A 25,493-nucleotide genomic window follows, 5' to 3' on the forward strand; every position below is an offset into this window, starting at 1 on the left:
TACATAAATTTAAAGTAATTTAAAGATTGAAATTGGTTCCAATCATGCAATATGGTGCCTGATGCTATTGCATTATGTAAATTGTTCAATTATAAATATTTTGCATATTGGCAGGTCCTGGTACTTTTAATAAAATTTGACTAATTAAATGATTGCCATTAAAAAACATCGTTGTCTGCCATGTCTCATCCTCCTACCACCTGATATCATTATCCACGCATTATTATGAAGTTCCTGTCTTAAATATTCAAAATGTATTACTCTCTTTCAGTTCTTGAATCCCTTCACATGATAACGCTTTGCTGTATCCTCCACAGATGAAGACCAGTTTCACTTCCCCGAGGTGGGACTCAGTCAGAGTGAATATGACATCTGTGTTCTCCTTCCATTGTGAGTAGTTCAAAGCCGTTTTAATGTTTCCTGTTTGCAACTGAAACAGGGCCGACTCAGAACAGTAGTCTCCAGTTACGTTCACCTTCAACGCCACTTCTTCGTCCACAGTGAAGTTACTGTCATCATTCTGCCAGCTTGTTATGGTGCATGTTGGGCATTCTGAAACAAATCAACGCAGTAAGCATATGCTTGTTTTCCTCCACTCTTTGTGATTGAAGTGGACCATGAAAAAGAAAGTCATAATTTCCTCAGTTTGCAGGTTCAAAGTTTGAACGATGGGGAACTAGGTTTCAGCTTCCTGGGCAGGAATATTGTATTAATAAAGTAACGTGTAAGTGTTACAGCCAGTGAATAAAATCACGAAATTTACAAATTGTAAATTGCCTGATTCACTCAGTCAGTTTGTAAATTGTCTGATAAGGTTATGTGATTGGAACAGATTGGTTTATTCTGTTGACCACAACACATTTATTTGTTGAGTCAAAGTCAAAAGGAGTTTATTTGTAATGAGGCGAAGGGCCCATATACAAGATATAACTATTGTCCGTTTGGATCAAAAGCGGACCGATGAACTGCAATCTAACTCGAAAACTAATAAACATTTAATACTCAATGAAACGCTGATCATAATCAAAACATCAGACCAACTCTGTGAGTTTTTGCAGAATTTGTGTCCTGAAAATAAAAAAGTTGTTTAACAAACTACCATTACAATATTTACACAGTTCACAGCCAGGTGTGCGGGAAAGGATGGAGACGGCAAAGCACAAGTAAATGAATCAGTAACTTTTTCGGCACTTGTGCACTTGCTTCACGTACACATTACTGTCCCTTTCTCTGCACTCCTCCCTCGTAACAAACAGTGAACCGTGTCAATATTTTAATGATGGTTTATTAAACAACTTTTTTCAGGACATAAATTCTGCAAAAAAATCACCGAGTTGGTCTGATGTTTTCTTTTATGATCATCGTTTCATGAGTATTATATGTTTATTAGTTTTCGAGTTAGATTACAGTTCATCGGTCCGCTTTTGATCCAAACGGACAATAGTTATATCTTGTATATGGGCCCTTCGCCTCATTACAAATAAACTCCTTTTGACTTTGACTTTGACAGCTCGAGCACCATGCCCCACAATGCAGTAAATTCTGACAATTAACAAATTGCCTGATTTTACACATTGACTGTGACATGTGCACGTTTATGTACAACTGCTAGCACACACCATTCAGTGTACTGCGGCGTAACACAGCTGTGGATTGAACCAGTAATATGGACCCCCGACGGTCACCCTATCCACTAGACCATGCAAGAGATCATCATTTCCTTTCATATAAACACTGAGCGTGTGACTACATTCATTTTGTGTTTAACTTTGGAATGGTGAGTTGAAGCAAAAAATGGCCTAATCATCGCATTTAAGAATATATTTTCTCTACATTAATGGCGGTTTGGTAACGCTGACCCGACAAGGTACCACCTAAAGATGTTACTGACTCCCTGCTGCAACTTTATACTGTACAATTTACCTTCCACTCTGTAGGCAGTTAATCTTTCTGCTCGACCACGAAAGAGATATTCGTTTCTCACAAACACACTTTCTCCAAAGCGTTAACTAACATGCCACTGCTTGTCTAGCAGGATTCGGTAGTGTGCATACACCTGATGAAGGTGCCTACAACGTGTCATTGTTTGGTAGAAGATCAATAAACACTTGTCTGCTTACTTGCCACAGTCATCTGGCAGCTAGAACAACATTAAACACGTGTACATGATGTCTACTTACTTGCCACAGTCATCTGGCAGCTAGAACAATAACAAACAAGTGTACATGATGTCGACTAACTTGCCACAGTCATGTGACAGCTTGAAAAACAAACACGTGTACATGATGTCTACTTACTTGCCACAGACATCTGGCAGCAAGAACAACACCATACACCTGTACATGATGTCTACTTACTTGCCACAGACATCTGGCTGTTAGGACAACAACAAACACGTGTACATGATGTCTACTTACTTGCCACAGTCATCTGGCAGCTAGAACAACAACAAACAAGTATACATGATGTCGACTTACTTGCCACAGTCATGTGACAGCTTGAAAAACAAACACGTGTACATGATGTCGACTTACTTGCCACAGACATCTGGCAGCTAGGACAACAACAAACACGTGTACATGATGTCTACTAACTTGCCACAGTCATCAGGCAGCTAAGAAAAAAACAAAAACGTGTACATGATGTCTACTGACTTGCCACAGTCATCTGGCAGCCAGGACAACAACATACACGTGTACATGATGTCTACTTACTTGTCACAATCATCTGGCAGCCAGGACAACAACAAACATGTGTACATGATGTCTACTTACTTGCCAGATTTATCTGGCAGCTAGGACAACAACAAACACGTGTACATGAAGTCTGCTTACTTGCCACAGTCATCTGGCAGCCAGGACAACAACAAACACCTGTACATGATGTCTACTTACTTACCACAGTCATCTGGCAGCTAGGACAACAACAAACACGTGTACATGATGAATACGTACTTGCCACAGTCATCTGGCAGCTAGAACAACAACAAACACCTGTACATGATGTCTACTTACTTGCCACAGTCATCTGGCAGCCAGGACAACAACAAACACCTGTACATGATGTCTACTTACTTGCCACAGTCATCTGGCAGCTAGGACAACAACAAACACCTGTACATGATGTCTTCTTACTTGCCACAGTCATCTGGCAGCTAGGACTACAACAAAATACCTGTACATGATGTCTACTTACTTGCCACAGTCATCTGGCAGCTAGGACAACAACAAACACCTGTACATGATGTCTACTTACTTGCCACAGTCATCTGGCAGCCAGGACAACAACAAACACGTGTACATGATGTCTACTTACTTGCCACAGTCATCTGGCAGCCAGGACAACAACAAACACGTGTACATGATGTCTACTTACTTGCCACAGTCATCTGGCAGCAAGGACAACAACAAACATGTGTACATGATGTCTACTTACTTGCCACAGTCATCAGGCAACTAGGACAACAACAAACACGTGTACATGATTTTGTACTTACTTGCCACAGTCATCAGGTAGCTAAGAAAACAACAACAAACACGTGTACATGATATCTACCTCCTTGGCACAGTCATCGGGCAGCTAGGACAACAACAAACACCTGTACATGATGTCTACTTATTTGCCACAGTCATCAGGCAGCTAAGAAAACAACAATAAACACGTTTACATGATGTCTGCTTACTTGCAACAGTCATCTGGCAGCTAGGACAACAACAAACACGTGTACATGATGTCTACTTACTTGCCACAGTCATCTGGCAGCCAGGACAACAACAAACACATGCTCATGATGTCTACTTACTTGCCACAGTCATATTGCAGCTAGGAGGATCGGGCAAATCGCCATCATTGCTACATTTCCAGGTGCCAGCGTGTGATTTCATCAAGGCAGTTATGGTGAGAACACTGGAGGTGGTATTAATGACAGACGCTGAGAAGTTGCCATTGGGTATGCAATGTCCAGTTGATGTATCACATGCTGCTGTTGAGTGTCCATTGGGTGTTATGAAGGAGAGGTGTCTACTTGCTTCTATGCAGGTCAGGTTTGTGGGAGCTCCAAGCAGACCGATTTCTGGACACAATATCCTTCCCCCAACCGCAACTTTTGGTGTCAGTGAAAGTAAATAGACATATGTCGGTTAAAGGAAATATCCTTCCCTCCATTGCACCTTCATTGTATGTGAATTATGTAAAAAAACATTTGAAATATGTTGATTTAAGGAAATACAAGTCACCTTGGCAGTATGTGCCACTGGGTGACAGAAGTAAATTAGAAATTGACATTTGGTGAACAGAAGTAGTGTTAGTACAATATCCTATTTCAATCGTGGTCTTTTATGAGCTGCACAGTTAAATGCACATTAATATTTACAGCTAACATACCAGTGGCTGCTGAAGTCACCAGAAGCAACAGGATCATGGCCTCCATCATCACTGGTTCAGGGGCCCCTTTCAGTAAGTAGCCTGTATATAAAGAGTTTAGTGCATCTATGACTGGTTAAGGATCCCATTTCAGCAAGTAGCCTGTTTATCATGAGCTAGGCTCAGCAATTACCAGTGCAAGTGCCCTTTCAGCAAGTAGCCTGTGTATAAAGTGAGTGTATAAGTGAGTGAGTTAAGATTTCAAGTCACATCGGCAGTATTTCAGCCATATCGTGACTATATCAAGTTATATATTAATAACAATTATAGGTAAAGTATAAAACCTGCCAAGGAAGGACAGTAAAACAACTAGAATATATCACACACATATATATATATATATATAATATGTGTGCCAAGGAAGGACAGTAAAACAACTAGATGCATATGCATGCATGCATGCATGCATGTATGTATGTATGTATGTATGTATGTATGTATGTATGTATGTATGTATGTATGTATGTATGTATGTATGTATGTATGTATGTATGTATGTATGTATGTATGTATGTATGTATGTATGTATGTATGTATGTGTATATGTAATGGATGTGTGTAAAACTAGTATTATAATCTAAAACATTGTAACTATAGATGACAATACAATATAAAAGCAGGTTATAGATTGTCAACAACCGAAGGTAGATCACCATACTAGGAACCATGGGGACTTACAGTACTTTTGCTTCCTGCATGTACCCCAGCACTACCCCTTCAGCTGTCAGCAATTTTGACAATCCAGCAGTGACATTGGAATAACATATATACTGCAGTTACAACCATAGTAAGTTTAAATTTACTGGATTTCCGAGTATAAAGTGAGTGAGTGAGTTACTATTAACGTCACATCAGCAATATCTCAGCCATATCGTGACGAAACCTATTTATACAATTAAAAATGAAACATTTTAGAGAGTAAAACCTGTCGACGATGGACAGTAAAAATACTAGAATATCACATATATGAACATAAAAGTAGCATGTCAAACTAAAAGATTTTAATTAAAGAAGACAATACAATATAAAACACGGGCTATAGATCGCCAACAACTGAAGTTAGAACACCATACTAGGAACCATGGGGACTTACATTACTTTTGCTACCTTCATGGACCCTAGCTAGATTTACATCATCCCTTCAGCCGCTGGCGATGTAGGAAGACTTAGCCGAAAGTTAAAATGATAGAAATACTACGATTAAAAAGTATGGTTGTGCGAAATTGACTTTGAAAGTGTTTGGGACTTACGTACCCTCTCAGGAGGACAATAATTTTACAATACTTTAATTTTACAATACTTTTGAGGATACAGCCACTAACAATCGCAGCTGCTACTTTATACTACCATGTTTAAAATACCATTTATCTATTTACAAAACATATTATTCAAAATTTTTGCAATAATTCTATTTCCTTTAAAAATTCAATTATGAAATGATAATAAACATTATTAAAAATATCCTTAATTGTTTTGACATGAACATATTTATCCCCTGTAATGGAAAAATCAATGCAGCCAAGCAGGACATGCTTGACCGTGATCCTTTCATCACATGGGATGCAAAACGGAGGATCTTCGCCTTTTAATCAATATTCATGAGTATACCTGGTGTGGCCAATACCAAATCGTCGCAAAATGACCTCTTCAAATCTGGACTGATAACCCAAGGAGGTGTAACCAATATAGGGTTTTATTTCATGTAACTTGTTAATACCTACTTGGGTGTCCCACTTCTTTGCATCAGATGACGGATGTAGGTTCTAATGCTAGCCTTCTAATCGGAATATGGAATAAGAAGTGGTGTCACAGATTTATCGAGTGCTGCCTAAGGAGCAACATCGGCCATTGTGTTCTCAGAAATGCCAACGTGACTGGGTAGCCAACAAAAGACGATGTCGTATTGGTCAGTTGCAAGTTCATTATATTCTAATAAAAGTGGATGTTTACAAGAAAGATTTTTAATAGCCTGAAGACACGAAAGAGAATCGGAAAGGATTATGTATTGTTTATATTTACGGTGTTTGTTAATATATTTAAGAGCTGTTAATATGGCGTTTGCTTCTGCTGTGAAAATAGAGCTGTTATTTTATATTCGAGAAGATATTGTTCTGGATCCAATGGCACATGCCACCGCGCCTCCATCCTTGGACCCATCTGTGAATAAGGATTTGTATATATTGTATGTATTGTGTAATTGATTGTATTCTTGTTTATATTGTAATTCATTAGTTTCAGATTTCTTAAACTTTGTCAGAGTTAGGTCAACTTCAGGCCTCACCAGTTGCCAAGGCCGAAAGGAAAGAAAACGGGAAGGAGCTATATTTTCCAGCTCAATTGCGGCAGCAGAAATGAATGGTTTAATTCTTAAACCAAGAGGCGGAACAAGAGAAGGCTTTTTGTTGTACAAATCCTGATAAAGAGGACTAAAGACACAGTTAAATGCAGGATTAGACTCGTTGGATAAAGTTTTGTTACATATTGCAAGGACAATTTAATACGACGTTGTGTAGGAGATGGCTAATCGGCCTCGACGTAGAGACTGTCAATAGGAGAGGTTCTAAAGGACCCAAGACAAAGTCTTAGGCCTTGGTGGTGGACAGAATCAAGTAGTTTTAGGTTGCTTTTGCAGGCACCACCATATACGATAGAGCCGTAATCAAGTTTCGAGGGGACCAATGATCGATATAGGTGGATGAGGGTACTTTGATCCCACCCCACTTTGAGTTGGAAACAACTTTAACAAATCGATTGCCTTCAGGCACTTGGCTTTAAGTGATTTAATATGCGGCCAAAAAGTTAAATGGGAGTCACAAATTAGACCCAAGAACTTGGCCTCCTTTAGAACTTTGATGGGAGTGCCATTTAAAGATAGTTCTGGCTCCTTATGAGGCTTACACTTTCTACAGAAGTGTAGACGATTAGTTTTTTACTTAGAAAATTTAAAGCCGTTTTCAAGACACCATTTATTTATTTTATTTAAACACATTTGCAGTTGCCGTTCAATAGTATGCATATTCTTACTGCGACGAGAAATATTAAAATAATCCACAAAAAGTGATACATCTATTGAATCGTTTAAAACCTTGGATAAACTGTTGATCTTGATGCTAAATAAAGTGACAGACATAATACTGCCTTGTGGGACACCCTGATTGTAATGGTCAGACATGGTAGAACCCACTCGGACTCGTCCTCAATCCAAAGTCATGTAAATACTTCAAAATGCATTGCTTCTAGGTCGTAAGATAAGCTTTCTCAGATCAAAGAAAAATGATACAGCATGTTGTTTAGTTACTATTGCATTTTTGACAAAGAATTCTAAGCGTACCAAATGATCAATGGTACTACAATTTTTCCTGAAACCACATTGAATATTTGTAAGAACGTTATTGGTTTCCAGATATATCAAATTAATCTATTATTCACCATACGTTCCATGGTTTTACAGACACAGCTGGTTAAAGATATTGGTCTGTAATTGGAAGGATCAGTATGATCCCGGCCAGTTTGGGTATAGGGACTACAATGGCATTACGCCATGAAGGAGGAAACTTTCCAGACGTCCATATCTTATTAAATATATCTAAAAGTGTGACTAGACATAGTTCAGGCAAGTGTTTCAGTAGCTGATAATGAATATTGTCATCACCCGCTGCAGTGTCATGAGCTTGCTCAAGGGTTGTATATAGCTCTTGTAATGAAAACACTTCATTATAGTCTTCACCATTACTTTAATCAAAATTAAGTTTTGTCTTTTCCTGCTGTTTCTGATATCTCTGAAACTCAGGGACATAATTTGCTGATGAAGAATGCTTGGCAAGAGTTTCGCCAATCTTATTTGCAATTGTAGATTTATCAGTAATTATCACCATCTTTAAGATGGTGAACCGCAGATGTTGAACCTTTGCCTTTAATTCTTTTAACCATGTTCCATACTTTGGATATTGACAAACGTAAATTAATTTTGGAGACATAGTTCCTCCAAAAGTGCCATTTGTTTTGTTTAAAGGTACGACGTGCCTTCGCATTGAGTATTTTAAATTTATTTAAATTGTGGACAATTGGGTGATGGCGCAAATAATTCTCTGCCTTTTTCCTCGTTTTTCTGGCTTGCTTACAATGTGTATTAAATCACGGTTTCCGTACATGTGGACTTGTAGAGGACTTTGGTAAACACTCATCAGCCATTTCATATAAAACGTCAGAAAATACCTGAATAGGATCAGCTATATCACTGAAACATTCAGGTCGTAATTTAATTGTGCATAAATTTTGGAATAAGGACCAGTCTGCCTTGGGAAAATTCCATCTTATATAAGATGGAGAATCAGAAGGATACATTTCTGACAGTATCATTGGAAAGTGGTCACTTCCACAGAGGTCATTGTGGACTGACCATTCAAATTCATTGAGGAGGTTAGAGTCTACAGGTCATTATTAGAGATAAAATCTTCAAGTATTCTACCTTTAGTGTTAGTGTGTGTACCACCCCAGAGTGGGTTGTGGCCATTCATATCACCCATTATAATACAGGGTTTTGGGAGTTGGTCGTAGAAAGTTTGAAGATCAGCCTGTACAAGTGTTGAAGACGGCGGAATATATAGAGAGCATAATGTAAAAGTAACATGTAAAGTAAGTCGCACTGCAACGGCTTGGAGATTGGTATTACGTGTGACAGGGCTATGGATAATATTCTGGCGAACAAGGATTGATGATCATCCAGTGTCTCCAGTGGCTCAGTGCAAAGGGATTAATTTCAGAGGAGTTGTATCAAGAGTCTCTATCACAATGAAACGTGGCCAGTAGTCGATAGTTTGTGAGGGCTGCTGTTCATCGTCGTTCTCAAGGTTTTTTGGAGGGAGTTTCATAAGCCATGTTGAATATAATTTTTCATCATCAGAGCTCCCCACCCACCACGGAGTGTCATAAAGACGATGCTAAAAGCAAGTGGGTCTCCAACTTGCAGCACCAAGGATACCCGGAGTATATACTCCAGTAAAATAATTACGGGATAATATTTTCCACCAGATTGGCCCATGAGCCACCGCCTTCTGGGCATAAGACTCTAGGCAAATTACAAAATAGAAGTCACATATCTGAAATTCAATTGAAATGTCATTTCGGCAAGATGTTTAATGAGTGAGTCAATAGTGGAATAGACTATAACGCACAGGGCTTGGTGTGACCAGCCGATTGATAGAACCGGGCCAGTTCTACCACCCGTCTACGTGAAGTAAGGGGCGAAGTGGTGTGTTGGGCAAAGGAACACTGTTCCTGGAACCAATGCCCTCAACCACCACACTCCCATCCTCCACCGACACAGGGGCGCAACCCATGGCAAACGGGTTGGTGCACCAAATATACCCCTGGGTCCACAACGGGGGGTTGAAGAGCGCTTAGCGCTACCCAGCACCCACCAAGAGGAGGTGGCTCTTCACGGGTGCCTTTGAGTATACAGACGTAATTAAGTACGTTCATTATAAGTGCAGTAAGCAAATACATGACGCTAGTGTGTACGAAAATATAGATATGAGCACCATTAATACAAACTGTATAAGTGGGTGAGTGAGTATAATTCTACGCCGCTTTTAGCAATATTCGATCAATATCACGACGGGGGACACTAGAAATGGGTTTCACGCATTGAACCCATGTGGAAAACGAACCCGGGTCTTCGGCGTGACGAGCGAACGCTTTAACAACGAGGATTCCCACCGCCCCAAACTGTAGAAGTATATCTTGTATAACACTTATGTGCACAGGAGATGAAAAAGGGACTAGTCTAATACATTCTCAGGTAGAGGACATATTTACAGAATAATAATGATACAATTTTCCAAGTACGTAGAAGTGAAGTACATCTGCCACAGGTTCTGGTGCCCCTTTCAGTATGCTGCCTGTGTATATATGAAGTTAACGAAAAAATGCAGATGAGAATCTAATACTAAGATCTGTCAAACTCCGCTGTCAAAAAGTAACAGTCGTGCTGCAATAGTTATTACAAATTCATTTCATTCAAACGTCAACATTCACTAGCCGCCAATAAGCAGTGATTCACATTCATTCAACATTTCTTGTACGCTACAATATATTGTTGGTTCACGTAGAAATTGCAATCTTAGAAGTATTTGGCACAGCATTACCCTCAGTGCCGTACGTGCAGATATTGTTGAAACCAGCTTGTTGGAAATTCGTAAATCCTAGAAGACTTGCCGGAATGACACGAGTAGTTCCGAATGCGTTCTGGACACACTTCACTTCACACAAAGACGCTTCTATATATCACGGCGTACAAAACAAACATTTGGATAATTTTGTGGATCAAATAAACAGTTATCCAATAATTCCTAACGCAAGCAAAAACACTCTAATATAACCAGCAAACAGAGAGATTCTTTAAACTCTTTGGACAATGATCCGAACATAATAAAAGCTGACAAAGGCGGAGCAACAGTGATAATGGATTCAACGAACTACAAACACATAGCAGTGGACTTACTCTTGGACAAAGGTACTTATGTCCCATGCAGTGAAAAAGAGTCAGACAGTGTACTTCGGAAATAAAAGAACCTAGCCAGTCAGTACTGAGAAGAGCTCACATCAAAAGAATTAAATTATATAACACATTTTGACTGCAAATCGAGCAATTTCTATGGCTTACCCAAAATTCATAAAAGTAAGGAGATCATAAGACATTGTGAAATTGCTAAAAGCAGCTATGTTGAGATGGAACACCCGGGAGATTTGAAACTCCGACCTATAATTGCAGGCCCAGTGTGTGCTACACATAGACTCAGTAATTTCATTGATATTTTATTGAAATCAATCTCATCAAATGTTAAAAGTTTTACCCGTGACACCATGCATTTCCTTTCCTCCTTACCACAAAACGTTAATGAAACAAGCAAATTTGTAACTTTTGATGTAAACAAAAGTATTCAAATATCCAACATAGCCTAGGAATAAATGGGTTGGATTATTGGTTAAACCGTTGTGACGAACACATACCTGAGAGAATTTCAAAATCATTTATTTTGGAAAGCGTTGAATTCATCTAAAAAAATAATATTTTCTTTTTTGACGATAAGTACTATAAACAGATTAAAGGAACAGCCATGGGAACCAAAATGGCGCCGACTTATGCGACGCTCGTCTTAGGATATCTGGAGGAAAAGTTCAAGCATAAAATCAGTCAAATTCTTGGAGGGGATGTTGCCCATTATTTCATGGATAAGTGGAAAGATTTCTAGACGACTGCTTCATAATTTGGCCATTTTCTGAGGAGAAACTAAATACATTTTACGAGCTATTAAATAACATGGACGAAAATCTTGTTTTCACTATGGAGGCAGATGAAACTAAAACAGCTTTCTTAGACAAAATGGTCATCAAATCGGGGCGGAAATTGGACACAGATATCTTCTACAAACCTACAGATACGGAACAATACTTAAACTTCAAATCTTGTCATCCGAGCCACACCAACAGAAGTCTTCCATATAACCTGGCACGAAGAATATGTACAATAGTTTCAAACAAGGACACCCGCAATCAAAGACTGAATGAACTTAGGATGTTTTCACTTTTACGGGAATATCCAAAATCTCTTGTTGAAGACGGAATAAATAAAGCTTTACAGCTTAATAGAGAAGATCTTTTGACAGGAACGATGAAACAAACCAATGAGGAAAAAGTAATTGCTTTGATATATACTTATAATCCGTTGAACCCAAATGTGTTCCAGAACATAAAAACAAATGTGTGCATCTTAAACAAGATGAAAAAAGTGAAATCAATGCTGAAATCTAGAAAAATAATAAATAGCAAAAGCCAAAATCAGACTCTTAAAAAGATACTAACAAAAGCCACATTTATTTTAAAGAAACAGAATTTATCAAATCCTACTGTGTCTAGATGCAACAGAGGTAACTGTGGAACGTGTCGACATATTGTTGAAGGACACTCTGTTACTTTCACGAGACATGGAGAATTCTACGTAAAACAGAATTTTGACTGCTCTTCCAAAAATATAATATATGTCATAACATGCACAGGCTGTAATGAACAGTATATTGGTCAATAAAGTGTCCTGAAACCCGATATATCCCACTGAGTGAACATCTAGATGTCTGTGCGAAAGGAAACGATGTTAAATTTACAATATTTCATTTTTATCAAGTTCAAAACTCGGACAAAGTAAAACGAATTTTATAAGAACACTACTTCATAGACAAGTTCAAACCAATATTGAACCATTTCAAGCTGTGACCTTGTCGCTCTAGAATGTTGTCCCTAGTGTGACGTCCCAATATATATGTAATGACGTCATACTGTAACTGCTACAATCTCCATGAAGAGTAAGAGAAAGAGGCATTCTGTAATTATTTATCTATGTGATATATATATTTATTACCCACGTGGTCAACGTATGGGTAGTTGCATACTGATCTCGTACGTCACACGAATGTCGTATCGTGTTGACCTGTGTCGTAACGACTTGACCTGAGATTCTAACGATTTGATTGGATAACCGATGACCTCTCAATTAGGTCACATTCTGACATAACTATTTTTCCATTCATAACAAACACGCGAATTCATTCTTCCTTCAAATTAAATGCATTGTGGGAATGTAAACATTGCGAACGTTGCTGTGTCGCTGTTTACCTATGAGTCGAACTGAGACATTATATCTGTCGAAAAACATAAGCGCAATGTTTCCACCAGTGATGTTAGCCGAATGAAGCAGCTGCAAATCAAGAAACGCGGTGCTACAGAGTAGTTGGCTGTACCAGGCTGTACGAGGCGATGACAACTGACAAGCATCATGATGTCTGTTACCAAGGCAGTGACATCATTAAAGTGTGACGTCATTCAAATATTGTACTACAGTACAAAACTCTTCCGCAACCTCTTTATGAAACCAGTGTCGGTTTGAAACCAAAATATGAACAAAAATACGCTATTTTGTCAATTTAATGCATGTAACAAATAAAATACCACACTCGGTCTCATTACATACGAATTATAGGAAACTCGTGACCATCCTATGTTATCTGACTTCGCTTTCGAAGGACACTCGTTTCGTGTAATTCGTATGTAATGAGACGAGTGTAGTATTCTCTCTCTCCCTCTCTCTCTATATATATACTGAGTCAAAAAATAAACTTCACATTCTTTCTTCGGGGCACTATAAAAGAACAAGAGATGGTAAGATGGTTAAATTGTTATTATTTCATTGCTGAGATCTGTGTGATGTACTCGATACACTGACAGTGCCATAATCAGTTCATTTAGGCTACACCGCCGTTCCAAAACATGGGTATACAGAATGTCAAGTCACAAGAATAAAAATGCGAAATTTCTCAGTTCAATATCGTGTATGGCCGCCCCGCGCATTCACCAATACCCAACACCATCTCTTCATCGACTGCCGGATGCTTGTGAACACGTGGTTGGGGATTCTGCGCCATTGCTCTTGCAAGGCAGCGCCAAGTTCCTGCAAATTCTGAGGCTGGTTCCTAAGACCACGAAGCCTTCTCCCAAGTGCATCCCAAACGTGCTCTATTGGATTAAGCTCAGGGGACCTCGATGGCCAGTCCATGACGTTGATTCCAGCGTTTTGAAGGAAATTTCGTACGGCCGAGCATTATCATGCTGGAACTGTAGACCTGGGCCATGAGCCGCCAGGGGTGAGCACCTGGTCGCGGTAAGCAGCAGCTGTGAGGTTTCCATGGATGACCAGAAGTCGGGAACGGTTGTTCTCACAGAAAGCACCCCACACCATGCAACTTCCGCCCCGAATCTGTCGACTTCCTGTACACAACATTGGGCATACCATTCACGACGTCGTCTCCAGACTCTATGCCTGCAGTCCGCGATTCTGAGGGTAAACCTGGATTCATCGCTAAAGACGACTCGATTCCAGTCTCTCTGGGTCCATCGGAGGTGACGTTGGGCCCACAGCAGACGTTGATGTTGATGAAACGGCATCAATATTGGCCCACGATATGGACGTCGAGAATGGAGATTGGCAGCCCGCAACCGATTTCGAATGGTCTGTGAGGACAGTCGACCTCTGTGTAGCCGGCAGAAATCTGTCACGCAGGTGACGTAGGACGATTTGACGGTCTTCTGCTCGTGACGTCACACGTGGACGACCCGACCTTCGGCGATCAGAAGTGGTGCCAGTTTGTTGTAGACGACCTGGCAAGTCATACACAGAACGACGGCTGCATCCCATAGCTCTTGCGAAGTCAATAACTGATCTTCCTGCTTGCAACATGCCAACGGCACGTTCACGTTGCACATTTGACAATCGTGGCATTTCAAGTACCGTTAGAACTGTGGTTTGAAAGAGTTTTTTCAATTCTTGAGGCCCATGCAAACATGTGCATACGAAGAAAATTTCGATGCGAAGATGACGTGATCGACTGCACGTGAAAAACCTGATTTGGCTCTAACGTCATTTGCACGACGAATGGATGGGTTTGAGTGGGCTTTGCTACCGTTTTTCTAGAGTCGAACGATAGGGATCCCATTTCGGATACATAGATGTATCACAGAGAAAAATTATTCATTATTTTTCAAATTACATTTTGTGGAGTTTCTTTTTTGACTCAGTATATATATATGTATATATTTCTTCACGTTCAATATCTCTGATTTTCCACCTCATTATGTTTATCTCTTAAATATAGCCCTTTGTCAACACAACCACGATCACTTGAAACAGCGTCTACATGAGTATATGGCAACACGACTACATGACAAAATATACTACATACCTCAGTTCAGAAAGTTGTAGTGTACATACAACAATTATTAAATGTATACCACACTGTGCTTCCAAACACGAGATATGTGACCCCGAGCTTTGGAGATAATGGGTGAAGTACGTGCTTTTCGTGTGCATTCCAGTACGCTATTGTAGCAGGCACTTTGGTCGGGTATAGGTTTTATCAGGGAATATAGACATGTTTGTATATTCACTGAGTTAAGTTAAAGTTGTGTTATCTAAATCCAAATCACAGTGCTGACAATATACATGAAATATCAGCAGCTTATTATTATGACCATCAGCACAGCCATGTACAGATCAGCTGCCTGCGTGTAATTAACCCTAATGAACCTTAGAGTATGGCCGGTTGGCCACGGAAGTTTAACATTGTGGATGAGGTGCATGCTGGATACTGCAGGCTGACCATACATGTATCGAAATACGATACAGGGCAGCCTGACAGTCAGTATACTATACAGACAATTAATTCTAATGTAACGGGACTTGACCCTCGGACAGCGGCTAGGCAGGTGGGCTGACGATCGGTTCTGTGATGCTGCCTGGCTGTCGCTGCACTATCATGTAATTGCACACTTAGCTGACGTATAAAGTGTTGTGGACCCACTGATGGACTTCTGTATTTCTGTGACAATATCCCCAAAACGATTTAACCTGCCTGGGATATATATTGGTGGAGACAAGATCTCGGAACCTCTCTGCAAGAAGTGTTTTTCAACAAAATATCTAGTTTCATCCATCCTGGGTCCACATCACAACAGAAGTCAAACAGGCACCAACATCAGGCTAAGTCTACGAAAACAGCCGGCCACCAAGCTTGTCAACTGGGTAACAATTTGCATTTTGGACGCTTTGGAGATCCATCGTTTACAACTACAAAAAAAGTGATAGTGTTTCATGGAACGCCGATGTAAAACAAGAAATGGTCCGTTGGCGCTCCACCGTGCACAGATTCAAGCAACATCTGTACGACGACCTCCTTCTTCCACATCCTGTGTCTGTGTAAAGAAACTCACAGACTGATTCCAACACGAAGAGGTCACCTCATCTATATACCATGTGTAATTGACATTGTGACCTTAAGTGGTCTGTACTTTATTCTGTGAATTTGTAATTGTTCTGTGTTTTCCACGATTGTATCCTACAGGGTGAGTGTTTATACGATTTAGTTCATTCTTTAGAGTACAATGCCTCTCTTTTCGTTTAAATCTACTAAATCTGACGTCGGGTCCTCCAGTCCATCCTGTTTTCCCTGGAGGGTCCTCTGAAAATCTAAACGTACAACTACCGCCACTCGTCTCTCCATCAGCCTCCCCTCAGCCTACCACCTCTAGCCCCGGTAATCACCCATGTCTTATTAAGAATCCCCACAGTAATAACAGTTGTTGCTCTCCCCCTCAATGTTCCTCCCCACCCGCAGACCGTCCCGTTGGCCATCCCCCACCCCGTGTCTGTTGCACAACCCTCTCAATGCCACTGTTTGATGGACATGATCCCCGCTCTGCATCTTCCTGGCTAAGCAATTTTCAGAAATTTGTTAATAATCAAAATTTCGCTGATGAAGAAATCATTAACGTTTTCCCCCTATATTTATCGGAATCTGCGCTGATTTGGTATGAAGGACTTCCCTGTAAAGACAATATGACATGGCCCGAACTCAAACAATCTTTTCTCAAATGGTAAGGCCCCACATCTATCCAAATTATAAATTGTAAAAATGCCCTTATTGACAGGAAACAAAAAGAGCATGAGGACATTCGAATATTTCTTCAATCAATTCGGCATGAGGCATCACTTTTGAAATGTAAGGATGACTTCATAAAAGACCTCATTTTTAGAAATTCCCTTCCTTATATCGTTCAATTTATTGCCACCAGACGCCATGGCACTTTGTCTGATATGATAGACAGTGTCCAGGTATAGTTTGGTATGAAATGCATGTTGACCCGTTTTTTGTAAATATCTCTTCATCCAATGACCCAATCGATCTCAAACTGTGCAAGTGGATGTTTTGTCAGACAACCTAATCACATTGTAAATCACCGATTTTATGCATTTGTATTAAAAAATCTGTCTATGTAACTGTGAACAAAATAAACATCAGAACGCAAACTGCTTGCAGAGGGAGGGAGCCAATGACCTGTAACTGCGGCAGTGTTGCAACAGCAGCCGTACCAACCACCACCACCATCACCACCACCACCGCCACAACAACAGCAGTATCCAGCACCCCCTCTTCAGCCATACAGCACAGCGCAGCAACACCCACAACCCTTCCCTTACCAGCCTGGCTCCAGCAACAGACGACTGTCAACACCACAGCACCTTCGAGGCAGATGTCGCGGATGTGGTGAGTTTTTACGGTTCCCTCACAATTGCCCTCATAGAAACACAATATGCAGCTACTGCGGTATAACTGGTCACCATACTAAAGTTTGCATGCATGCATATTATGCTCAAGGTAGGCAGTCACAAAAAGTATGCACGCCTGATTCTCAACATTCTGGGGTCAGGCAAGAGTCAGATTTTGTATCTCTTGTGGCACCCTTGACAAAGAACACTGTTCAGGTCAAGGTGAAACAAGTTAGAACTATAGCTCTTGTTGACACAGGTGCCTAAGTTAGCTGTGTCAGCATGGGTTACTTACGCAAGATAGGTATCAAACCCTTTCATTTAGGCCCATCTCACCTCACTGAAATCATTGGTGTAGTAGGTGAAAAACACTCTGTGCTAGGTTCTATCTCTCTTGACATCAACATAGGTCACATCTATCTCTCTCAAACCTTTCATGTCTTCCATAACCTACATCACTCACTCATCTTAGGCATTGACTTCCTTGAGTCCAACAAAGTCACCATAGACCTGCCCTCAAAGTGCTTACACATACACGAAGGTCTTGTGTCTGTCTCTCTGGCATCAATCAATGGAGGTTATGTAAGGCCATACAAATCTGTTGTCATTCCTCCACACTCTCAAGCTGATATTCCCTTTAAAATGTCGCATTGTCAACAAGGTCAAGTTTTTCTCTTGGAACCCATCCCAACACTAAATGACATGGAGCTCCAAGGTGCCAAATGTCTCATTACAAACCATCCCAAATCAGCTTGCATTAGATTACTTAATTTTCCAAAACCTTTTCGGAACATCTGAGTCACCTCAAGGCAGTATTTCAAAAGATCAGAGAAGCAGGCCTCACTCTAAAGCCCAGCAAGTGTAAATTCGCCACAAAACAAGTAAGCTATTTAGGTCATATCTTCAGCAAAGATGGCATCCATGTTGATCCTTCAAAAATAGATTCAGTCACTCAGATCTCACCTCCTAAAAATGTCCATGATGTGCGCCATTTCTTGGGCTTGGCATCATATTATCGCAAATTTGTTGTCAACTTTTCTGGTATCGCCTCCCCACTGTTTAACCTTCTAAAAAAAGATGCATTATTTGAATGGTCCAGCCATTGTCAGCAGGCATTTGAAAAGCTGAAACAAACTCTTACAACTGCACCTATCCTTGCATACCCTGACCAAACAAAGCCCTTCATACTCACAACTGATGCATCACAAACTGCAATAGGGTACATTTTAGGCCAACTTGATTCACAGGGCAGAGAACGAGTAATCTGATATGGCGGGTGCTCTCTCCACACTACAGAAAAGAATTGGGATATCACACATTTAGAATGCCTACCCGTCCTAGAGGGTATCAAAAACTTCAGGGTGTATCTTGCCAATGGTTCATTTTCTGTCTACACAGACCACAAGGCCCTTACTTGGCTAAAAGAAAACGAAACATGACTCTGGTCGGCTTAGTAGATGCTCCCTGATGCTGCAAGAATATGATTTTGAGATTATACACAGACCAGGCAAATCTAACACAAATGCAGATGCCCTACCTCGCATGTACATGCAGAACAGGTACATGAACCCAACACTGAAGACATACCTTCCTCACCCATTTCAACAAAACCAATCTCTTCTTCACCATGCAAATATGCACAGGTAGATGCCACTGCTTCATCCCCACTCTTACCCACTCCGACTTCACATACCACATCCAAGTCAAGCAACCCCATCATGCAAGTGCCATTTCCACACCCCCAGAGCAACATGAGGTCTACAACCTCGACTGCCTCCTCTCAACATTACGCTCATTCCAATGCAGGCAACATGAGGTCTACACCCTCGACTGCCTCTACTCGCCATTCTACCAACTTCAATGCAGGCAACATGAGGCCTACACCCTCGACTGCCTCCACTCACCATTCTACCAACTTCAATGCAGGCAACATGAGGCCTACGACCTCGACTGCCTCCACTCGCCATTCTACCAACTTCAATGCAGGCAACATGAGGACTACACCATCGACTGCCTCCACTCACCATTCTACCAACTTCAATGCAGGCAACATGAGGTCTACACCCTCGACTGCCTCCACTCGCCATTCTACCAACTTCAATGCAGGCAACATGAGGTCTACACCCTCGACTGCCTCCACTCGCCATTCTACCAACTTCAATGCAGGCAACATGAGGTCTACACCCTCGACTGCCTCCACTCGCCATTCTACCAACTTCAATGCAGGCAACATGAGGTCTACACCCTCGACTGCCTCCACTCGCCATTCTACCAACTTCAATGCAGGCAACACGAGGTCTACACCCTCGACTGCCTCCACGTGCCCATATGCACATTCCGCCTCAGGCAACAAGGGCTCTACGCTCAAAGCCCCCCTCTCATCCACATGCTCATTCAAAACCAGGCAACGTAAGGTCGACACCCTCGAAAGCTTTACTGCACAAACATCAATAAGGTCGACAATTCATGTCTCGTCCCTCCAATCAACTAGTGTCTACATGTTCAGACAAATCATCTCTTTCCTCTCAAGACACCATTCTACAGCACACTCATCACGCCAAGTCCAAAACTACATTTAAAAACTGACAATCCAAGACTTCCTTCACACAATGTTTTATCAGAAGACACCTGCAGAGATGACGTGTCATCCTCTATATCGGTAGACTCTGTCTACAAATCAGGTCCAACTGCCCCTGGCCCAATGGTTTTTACAATAGGAACTGATCTAGACGATGAAGGTTTGGCAGAAAAACAACGTAAGTCTTTGGACCTTCGTCCAATCATTGACTACATTGAGAAGGGTGAAATTCTTTCCACCTATACAGATGCTCAAGTAAATGGTCTCACAGGCCTTTCCCAGGAGTATGACATTCGTGACGGTATTCTGTACCATTTCTATCATGCCAAGCATAGAGGTCAGAAAAACAACCGCCCTCCCATGGTCACACAGCTAGCTGTCCCCGTTTGCTGTCGCAAAGAGCTTCTTTTTTGCTTACCATGATTCCAAAGCTGGTGGCTGCCACTTTGGACGAGACGCCACACGTCAAAAATACTCACTAAGTATTAATGGCCAGGCCTATACCAGGATATTGAGAATTATATCAAGTCCTGTGATGACTGTCAACGCTCCAAAAGAAGGACAAATGCCAAGCCACCGCCAATGGTGCCTATGCCCATTGAGGACACATTCTCTCGTGTCCATGTTGACATCCTTGGTCCACTTCTAAAGAAGGCTACAAATATGTTCTCCTTGCCGTTGATTCCTTCTCTCGCTGGACTGAAGGTTTCCCAATGCGCACTCAAGAAGCAACTGAGGTTGCATCAATCCTGTTTAATCAGGTGTTTTCACGATTTGGTGCTCCTCGTACACTTCTTACTGACCGAGGTAGGCAGTTCACTTCCAAATTGGTAAATGCCCTCTGTGGACTCTTGGATATCAAGCACTATTACATTTCGTCCTATCACCCCCAAACTAATGGCATGTGTGAACGGAGGAATAGTGTAATAGAACAGGCTCTCCGAACATATGCTGACCCTGATCAAACCAACTGGGCCGAACTCATTCCATGTGTAATGATGGCCATGCGCATTGTACCTTGTCAGTCTACTGGGTATTCGCCACACTACCTTCTGTTTGGGAAGGAAATGATTCTCCCTTTTGACACTACCTTGCTGCCAAAATCTACTCTTGGCAAGGATGCACAGGGTAATCTGCAAGATCTCTTAACAAACCTCAGTGTTGCTAAATCACTTGCAAAGGACAACATGTCTGCTGCACAGGACAAAAGCAAGGGTCTTCAGGATATCAGAGCCAAGGAACCTTCCTACTCTGTTTGCGATCAGGTTCTAATGACTGATCCCACAGTCAAAACTGGCCTTTCACCCAAACTATCAAAGAAATGGACAAGGCCTTACAGAATCATTCGCATTGGTCTAAACCACACATACAAACTCATTATTGCAAGAATAAACAAGGAACATAAATCCTTCATACATGCCAACAGACTCAAGCATTATACACCTCCCACCCCTCGTATGCAAGTGTCACGACCCACCCAGCATCTGGCAACACCTACTCAGTCAACATCCTCCCAGCCTGACTATGCACATAGACAAGGCTCACAAACAGCTACTCCAACTTCAACATCCTCACAGCCAGAAAATCATGTCGCTACACAGCACATGTCAAGCCAAGAACCAGATAATGAACCAGACAGCACCCACACATCATCTTCCCAACAAGATGATCAACTGTATGCGGTAAAACGCATTCACAAAGCCAAAAAGCGATCAGGAGAAACCCATTGCTTAATTGAATGGGAAGGTTACCCACAGCGTACCTGGGAACCAGCCTCTAACCTTAGTCCTGAAATGATAAGTGATTAACACACTTACAGAACCCGATCAGGTCACAGACGAAAACGGAAACCCAGATATTTTGCAAAATCATAGGTCATGACCTTCCATGGTATTCCTCCTGACTACATGTCATCTTCGGTCAAGGTAGATGAGCTCTGACCAACCCTTACAGGTAATAATTTTACCTTGTGTTTTATAAGTGCTACGCTGTGAAATGTTGTTGCCACAACTTTCCTGCATTATGGTCATCCCATCTGACTTGTCCCTTGGTTTCTTGTTTTGTCTTAGGCCCATTATGGGGAGTCACCATACTTTCGTTACTGCTGATATCTGTGCTTCCTGTCCTTTTGCCAGCAATTCTCATCTTTATCTTTTACAAGCAACTCTCGACATAACAATTGTCTACTCCTAGAACTCACTTCTGGTCCTGAGTATGTCACTATTGCCTATTTCTTTTCGCTCACACCGTGTCTTTCCTACTTGCACACCCAACCGCCTTATGTCAAAGAAAATGTTCATCTCTCATGATAATATCTTTCCCACTCTCACACTCCACTCCTGATTTGCATGTCACCAATAAACTTACCGACTGTTCACTCAATCTCGGTCTCCTATCTCACTTCCCGCAAATTACGCAAGCTCTTTCAGCAACCATTTACCGCTTATATTTTGACAGTCCACCATGGGTATTTTCAAGTTTTGGAACCAACTGGCATGGTCTTTTAAAGGTCTTTTAAAGGGCAAATTGTTAGGGAACGCTAAAAACTCCCTCATCATTCAACCTGTCTCAATTATCTACTATGTATCTTTTCACTTTTTTTCAGGTTCCTTTTGACTTGTCCATCTTTTTAAATTGTCCCTGATTTCTTATACTGCAGTGTGTATTTGTCTTTCAGGTCAAATAATGGTATTTTAATCTTTGTACCATGATTTTAAACGTACCAACCTTATGTCCATCCAATTTTTTTTTATTTTGATCATCGTGAATACGTTTGTCAACCGCTATCATGCGCATCTCTTTGATTCTCATTGTACACCCTCGGTATTTGTAACCCTTTCCTGTTTTAGGAAAAGCTTTTGAGGACAAAAGCTCCACGAGGCACAGGGGTATTATTACAGTGCATATATTTCTTCATACATATTTATATTTTTCACACATTATTCATAACAAAGAAAATCTGTATACGTGCAAGTCTCAGTGCATAGTGTATCTTGTTTATAGCCCCGCATGTCAAGCGCAGTAGTAGGCAATTAGCAAACGCATCCTGGTCAACCTTAAACTAATGAAGCTAGCGAGCTGTTTCGGCCCCGGCCTTCCTTCTCGGGTACATCCCTTGGTCAAGCACAGATAAGTAGTCCCATCCCAGCAGGAGCATGTCTACCACCAACTTAGTCGTAATCGAAAATCAACTTTTGTTGAACAAGATCGAGATTACCATCATGCCTCCTCTTTATCCTGTCGTAAATGCCATGGTCAAGCGCTGACAGATACTTTGTTAAGTAGCTGGCGCAAGCTGACTGTGGCTTCACCATAAAGAAAATCAAACCTTGTTAGGTAATCATCTTCTTACCACCTACCTCGTGTAGTATACTTTGTCAGCATAGGTTAGATAACGCATATGGAAACTTCAACTTCATAGAAACTTGATAATGACAAACGAGTAGAGCTGTGGGGTATAAAATCCTGGGTTCTTCCATCTCAGGCACACTTGCTTGAATAAACCCAGGAACTCACAGCTCTGTCTCCTTTCTTGTTTCAAGGTAAGAAACATTTAAACTTTATTCTTGTTTATGTTTCACTTGTTATTTCTTTGTAATTATCGTCTAGAAAATGTTAGAGTTAGGTTAGAAACATTCCTACAACATTGAAGCACTTTTTCATTGCAAATGCTAGTTCTAGATAACCGATTAATTCTTAGGCACTATCCAGGGATAATTAATTATGCACATTGCTTCGTGGGCTCCTCAACTTTTATGTTTTTCATGTACAAACGAATATTTCTTTTCTATGTTTCGACACACATGTGTGTATTCCCAGGCCTTGTCTAGTTTTATTCATTTGCGTGTTAGATCTCTATATGCAGGTTAGACTCTCGTTCAGTAGCCTAGTCACAAAAGCAGTTCCGAGAGTTTATACAATCATTCCAGCAAAGACGAAGTTGTATGTATTTTACGCTAGTCCGCCGATCAAATGATATTCGTGTAGATTTACCCCAGATACGCGATCACATGATAGGTATAACAGCCAACATTTGTGTTTTGATATTTCACCAACACTATAAGTATTTGAATAATGATGTATTAAACTTTCCGTTCCGCGTGCAGTTGTATACCGTACAGAACAGTTTATACGCGAATCACATTAGCTCCGTAATTTAAGAAATACGCGTAGCCAGTGACAACAGCGCCGTCCTAGTACATTATTACATATTCATTAACTAAGTTACTGTCTTGTTTTGTAAAGCACAAAAATGTAGCACTACAGCATTACATATATTCTAGGTCATGGCTTAACTCCCTTTATGTCGAAATTGCACGTTGCCAATAGCAACACCACCGTCGAAATACACTTACCGTAGTCACCAAAATAATTCATGATAAAACAAGCTTAAGTAGTAGTACTCTAACTAAAACTAGGCCTTCTGTCCCCGTATTTACAACACTTTTATATCTCTCTATATCACTTACCGTATCTACTGAAATTATTGTATGAGAAAATACATGTTAACATTACAGTTTGAATGCGTACAGTCTATACCGGAGTTATATGGTATATGTCAAATCTGAGCACTTCTCGCCGTTTACCGTATTTGCTCAAGGCATGTATGTTGATAACTGAAATTTACTTACACTATAGTTTGGCATGAAATGCATGTGGACCCGTTTTTTTGTAAATATCTCTTCATCCAATGACCCAATCGATCTCAAACTGTTCAAGTGGATGTTTTGTCAGACAACCTAATCACATTGTAAATCACCGATTTTATGCATTTGTATTAAAGAATCTGTCTATGTAACTGTCAACAAAATAAACAGCAGAACGCAGAATGCTTGCAGAGGGAGGGAGCCAATGACCTGTAACAGCGGCAGTGTTGGGTCATAAAGGTCAATGCACGTGCAGTTCATGATAGTTACCTGTGCACTGCACAGTGAAAGACCGTTTGGATCATTCACATTGACTTCTTCTAGCTGTCATCATGAAAGCTTATTCAGATGATACTAAACGTTTAATTAGAAATGTGTTGAATTTTTTTTCAAAAGAGAGCAAACGTAGCAAACCGATTTATAAGGTGTCGGATTACATGAAACTACAACTTTTGCTTTTGGCATGAAAAGAACATCGTGCTAAAATTGTGAAAAATAAACCAACAACCAATAAACAAAACCTTGTGCAAAAAGGTAGGCATCCAAAGTTAAGATTCTTTTGACATCAGGGTCATCAGAGATGTCATTCGCCGGCTATTTGCAAAATTTAAAGATTTTAACCTACAGAATAATTCTCACTAATGGGTTTTGTGGTTAATTTTGAACAACTCAGAGAAACAAACTCCGTATGATG

The 25,493-nt window shown here is 40.8% G+C and overlaps 1 protein-coding gene across 1 annotated transcript in view; it reads right to left on the reverse strand.

Annotated features, from left to right (window-relative positions):
- LOC124255899 overlaps window positions 1-25,493 on the reverse strand; it is a 31,612-nt gene that overhangs the window by 1,741 nt on the left and 4,378 nt on the right. Inside the window, exons 3-5 of the mRNA XM_046689846.1 lie at window positions 4,384-4,464; window positions 3,803-4,102; window positions 262-552 (exon numbers count right to left, since the gene is read on the reverse strand). Coding sequence (XP_046545802.1) covers window positions 262-552; window positions 3,803-4,102; window positions 4,384-4,432 — 640 coding nt within the window. The 5' untranslated portion in view covers window positions 4,433-4,464. The remainder of the gene's footprint in view (window positions 1-261; window positions 553-3,802; window positions 4,103-4,383; window positions 4,465-25,493) is intronic.

This window comes from Haliotis rubra, unplaced genomic scaffold (genome assembly GCF_003918875.1).
Source record: "Haliotis rubra isolate DU_JTF1 unplaced genomic scaffold, ASM391887v1 Scf611, whole genome shotgun sequence".
In the NCBI taxonomy this organism is placed as follows: Eukaryota; Metazoa; Mollusca; class Gastropoda; order Lepetellida; family Haliotidae; genus Haliotis; species Haliotis rubra.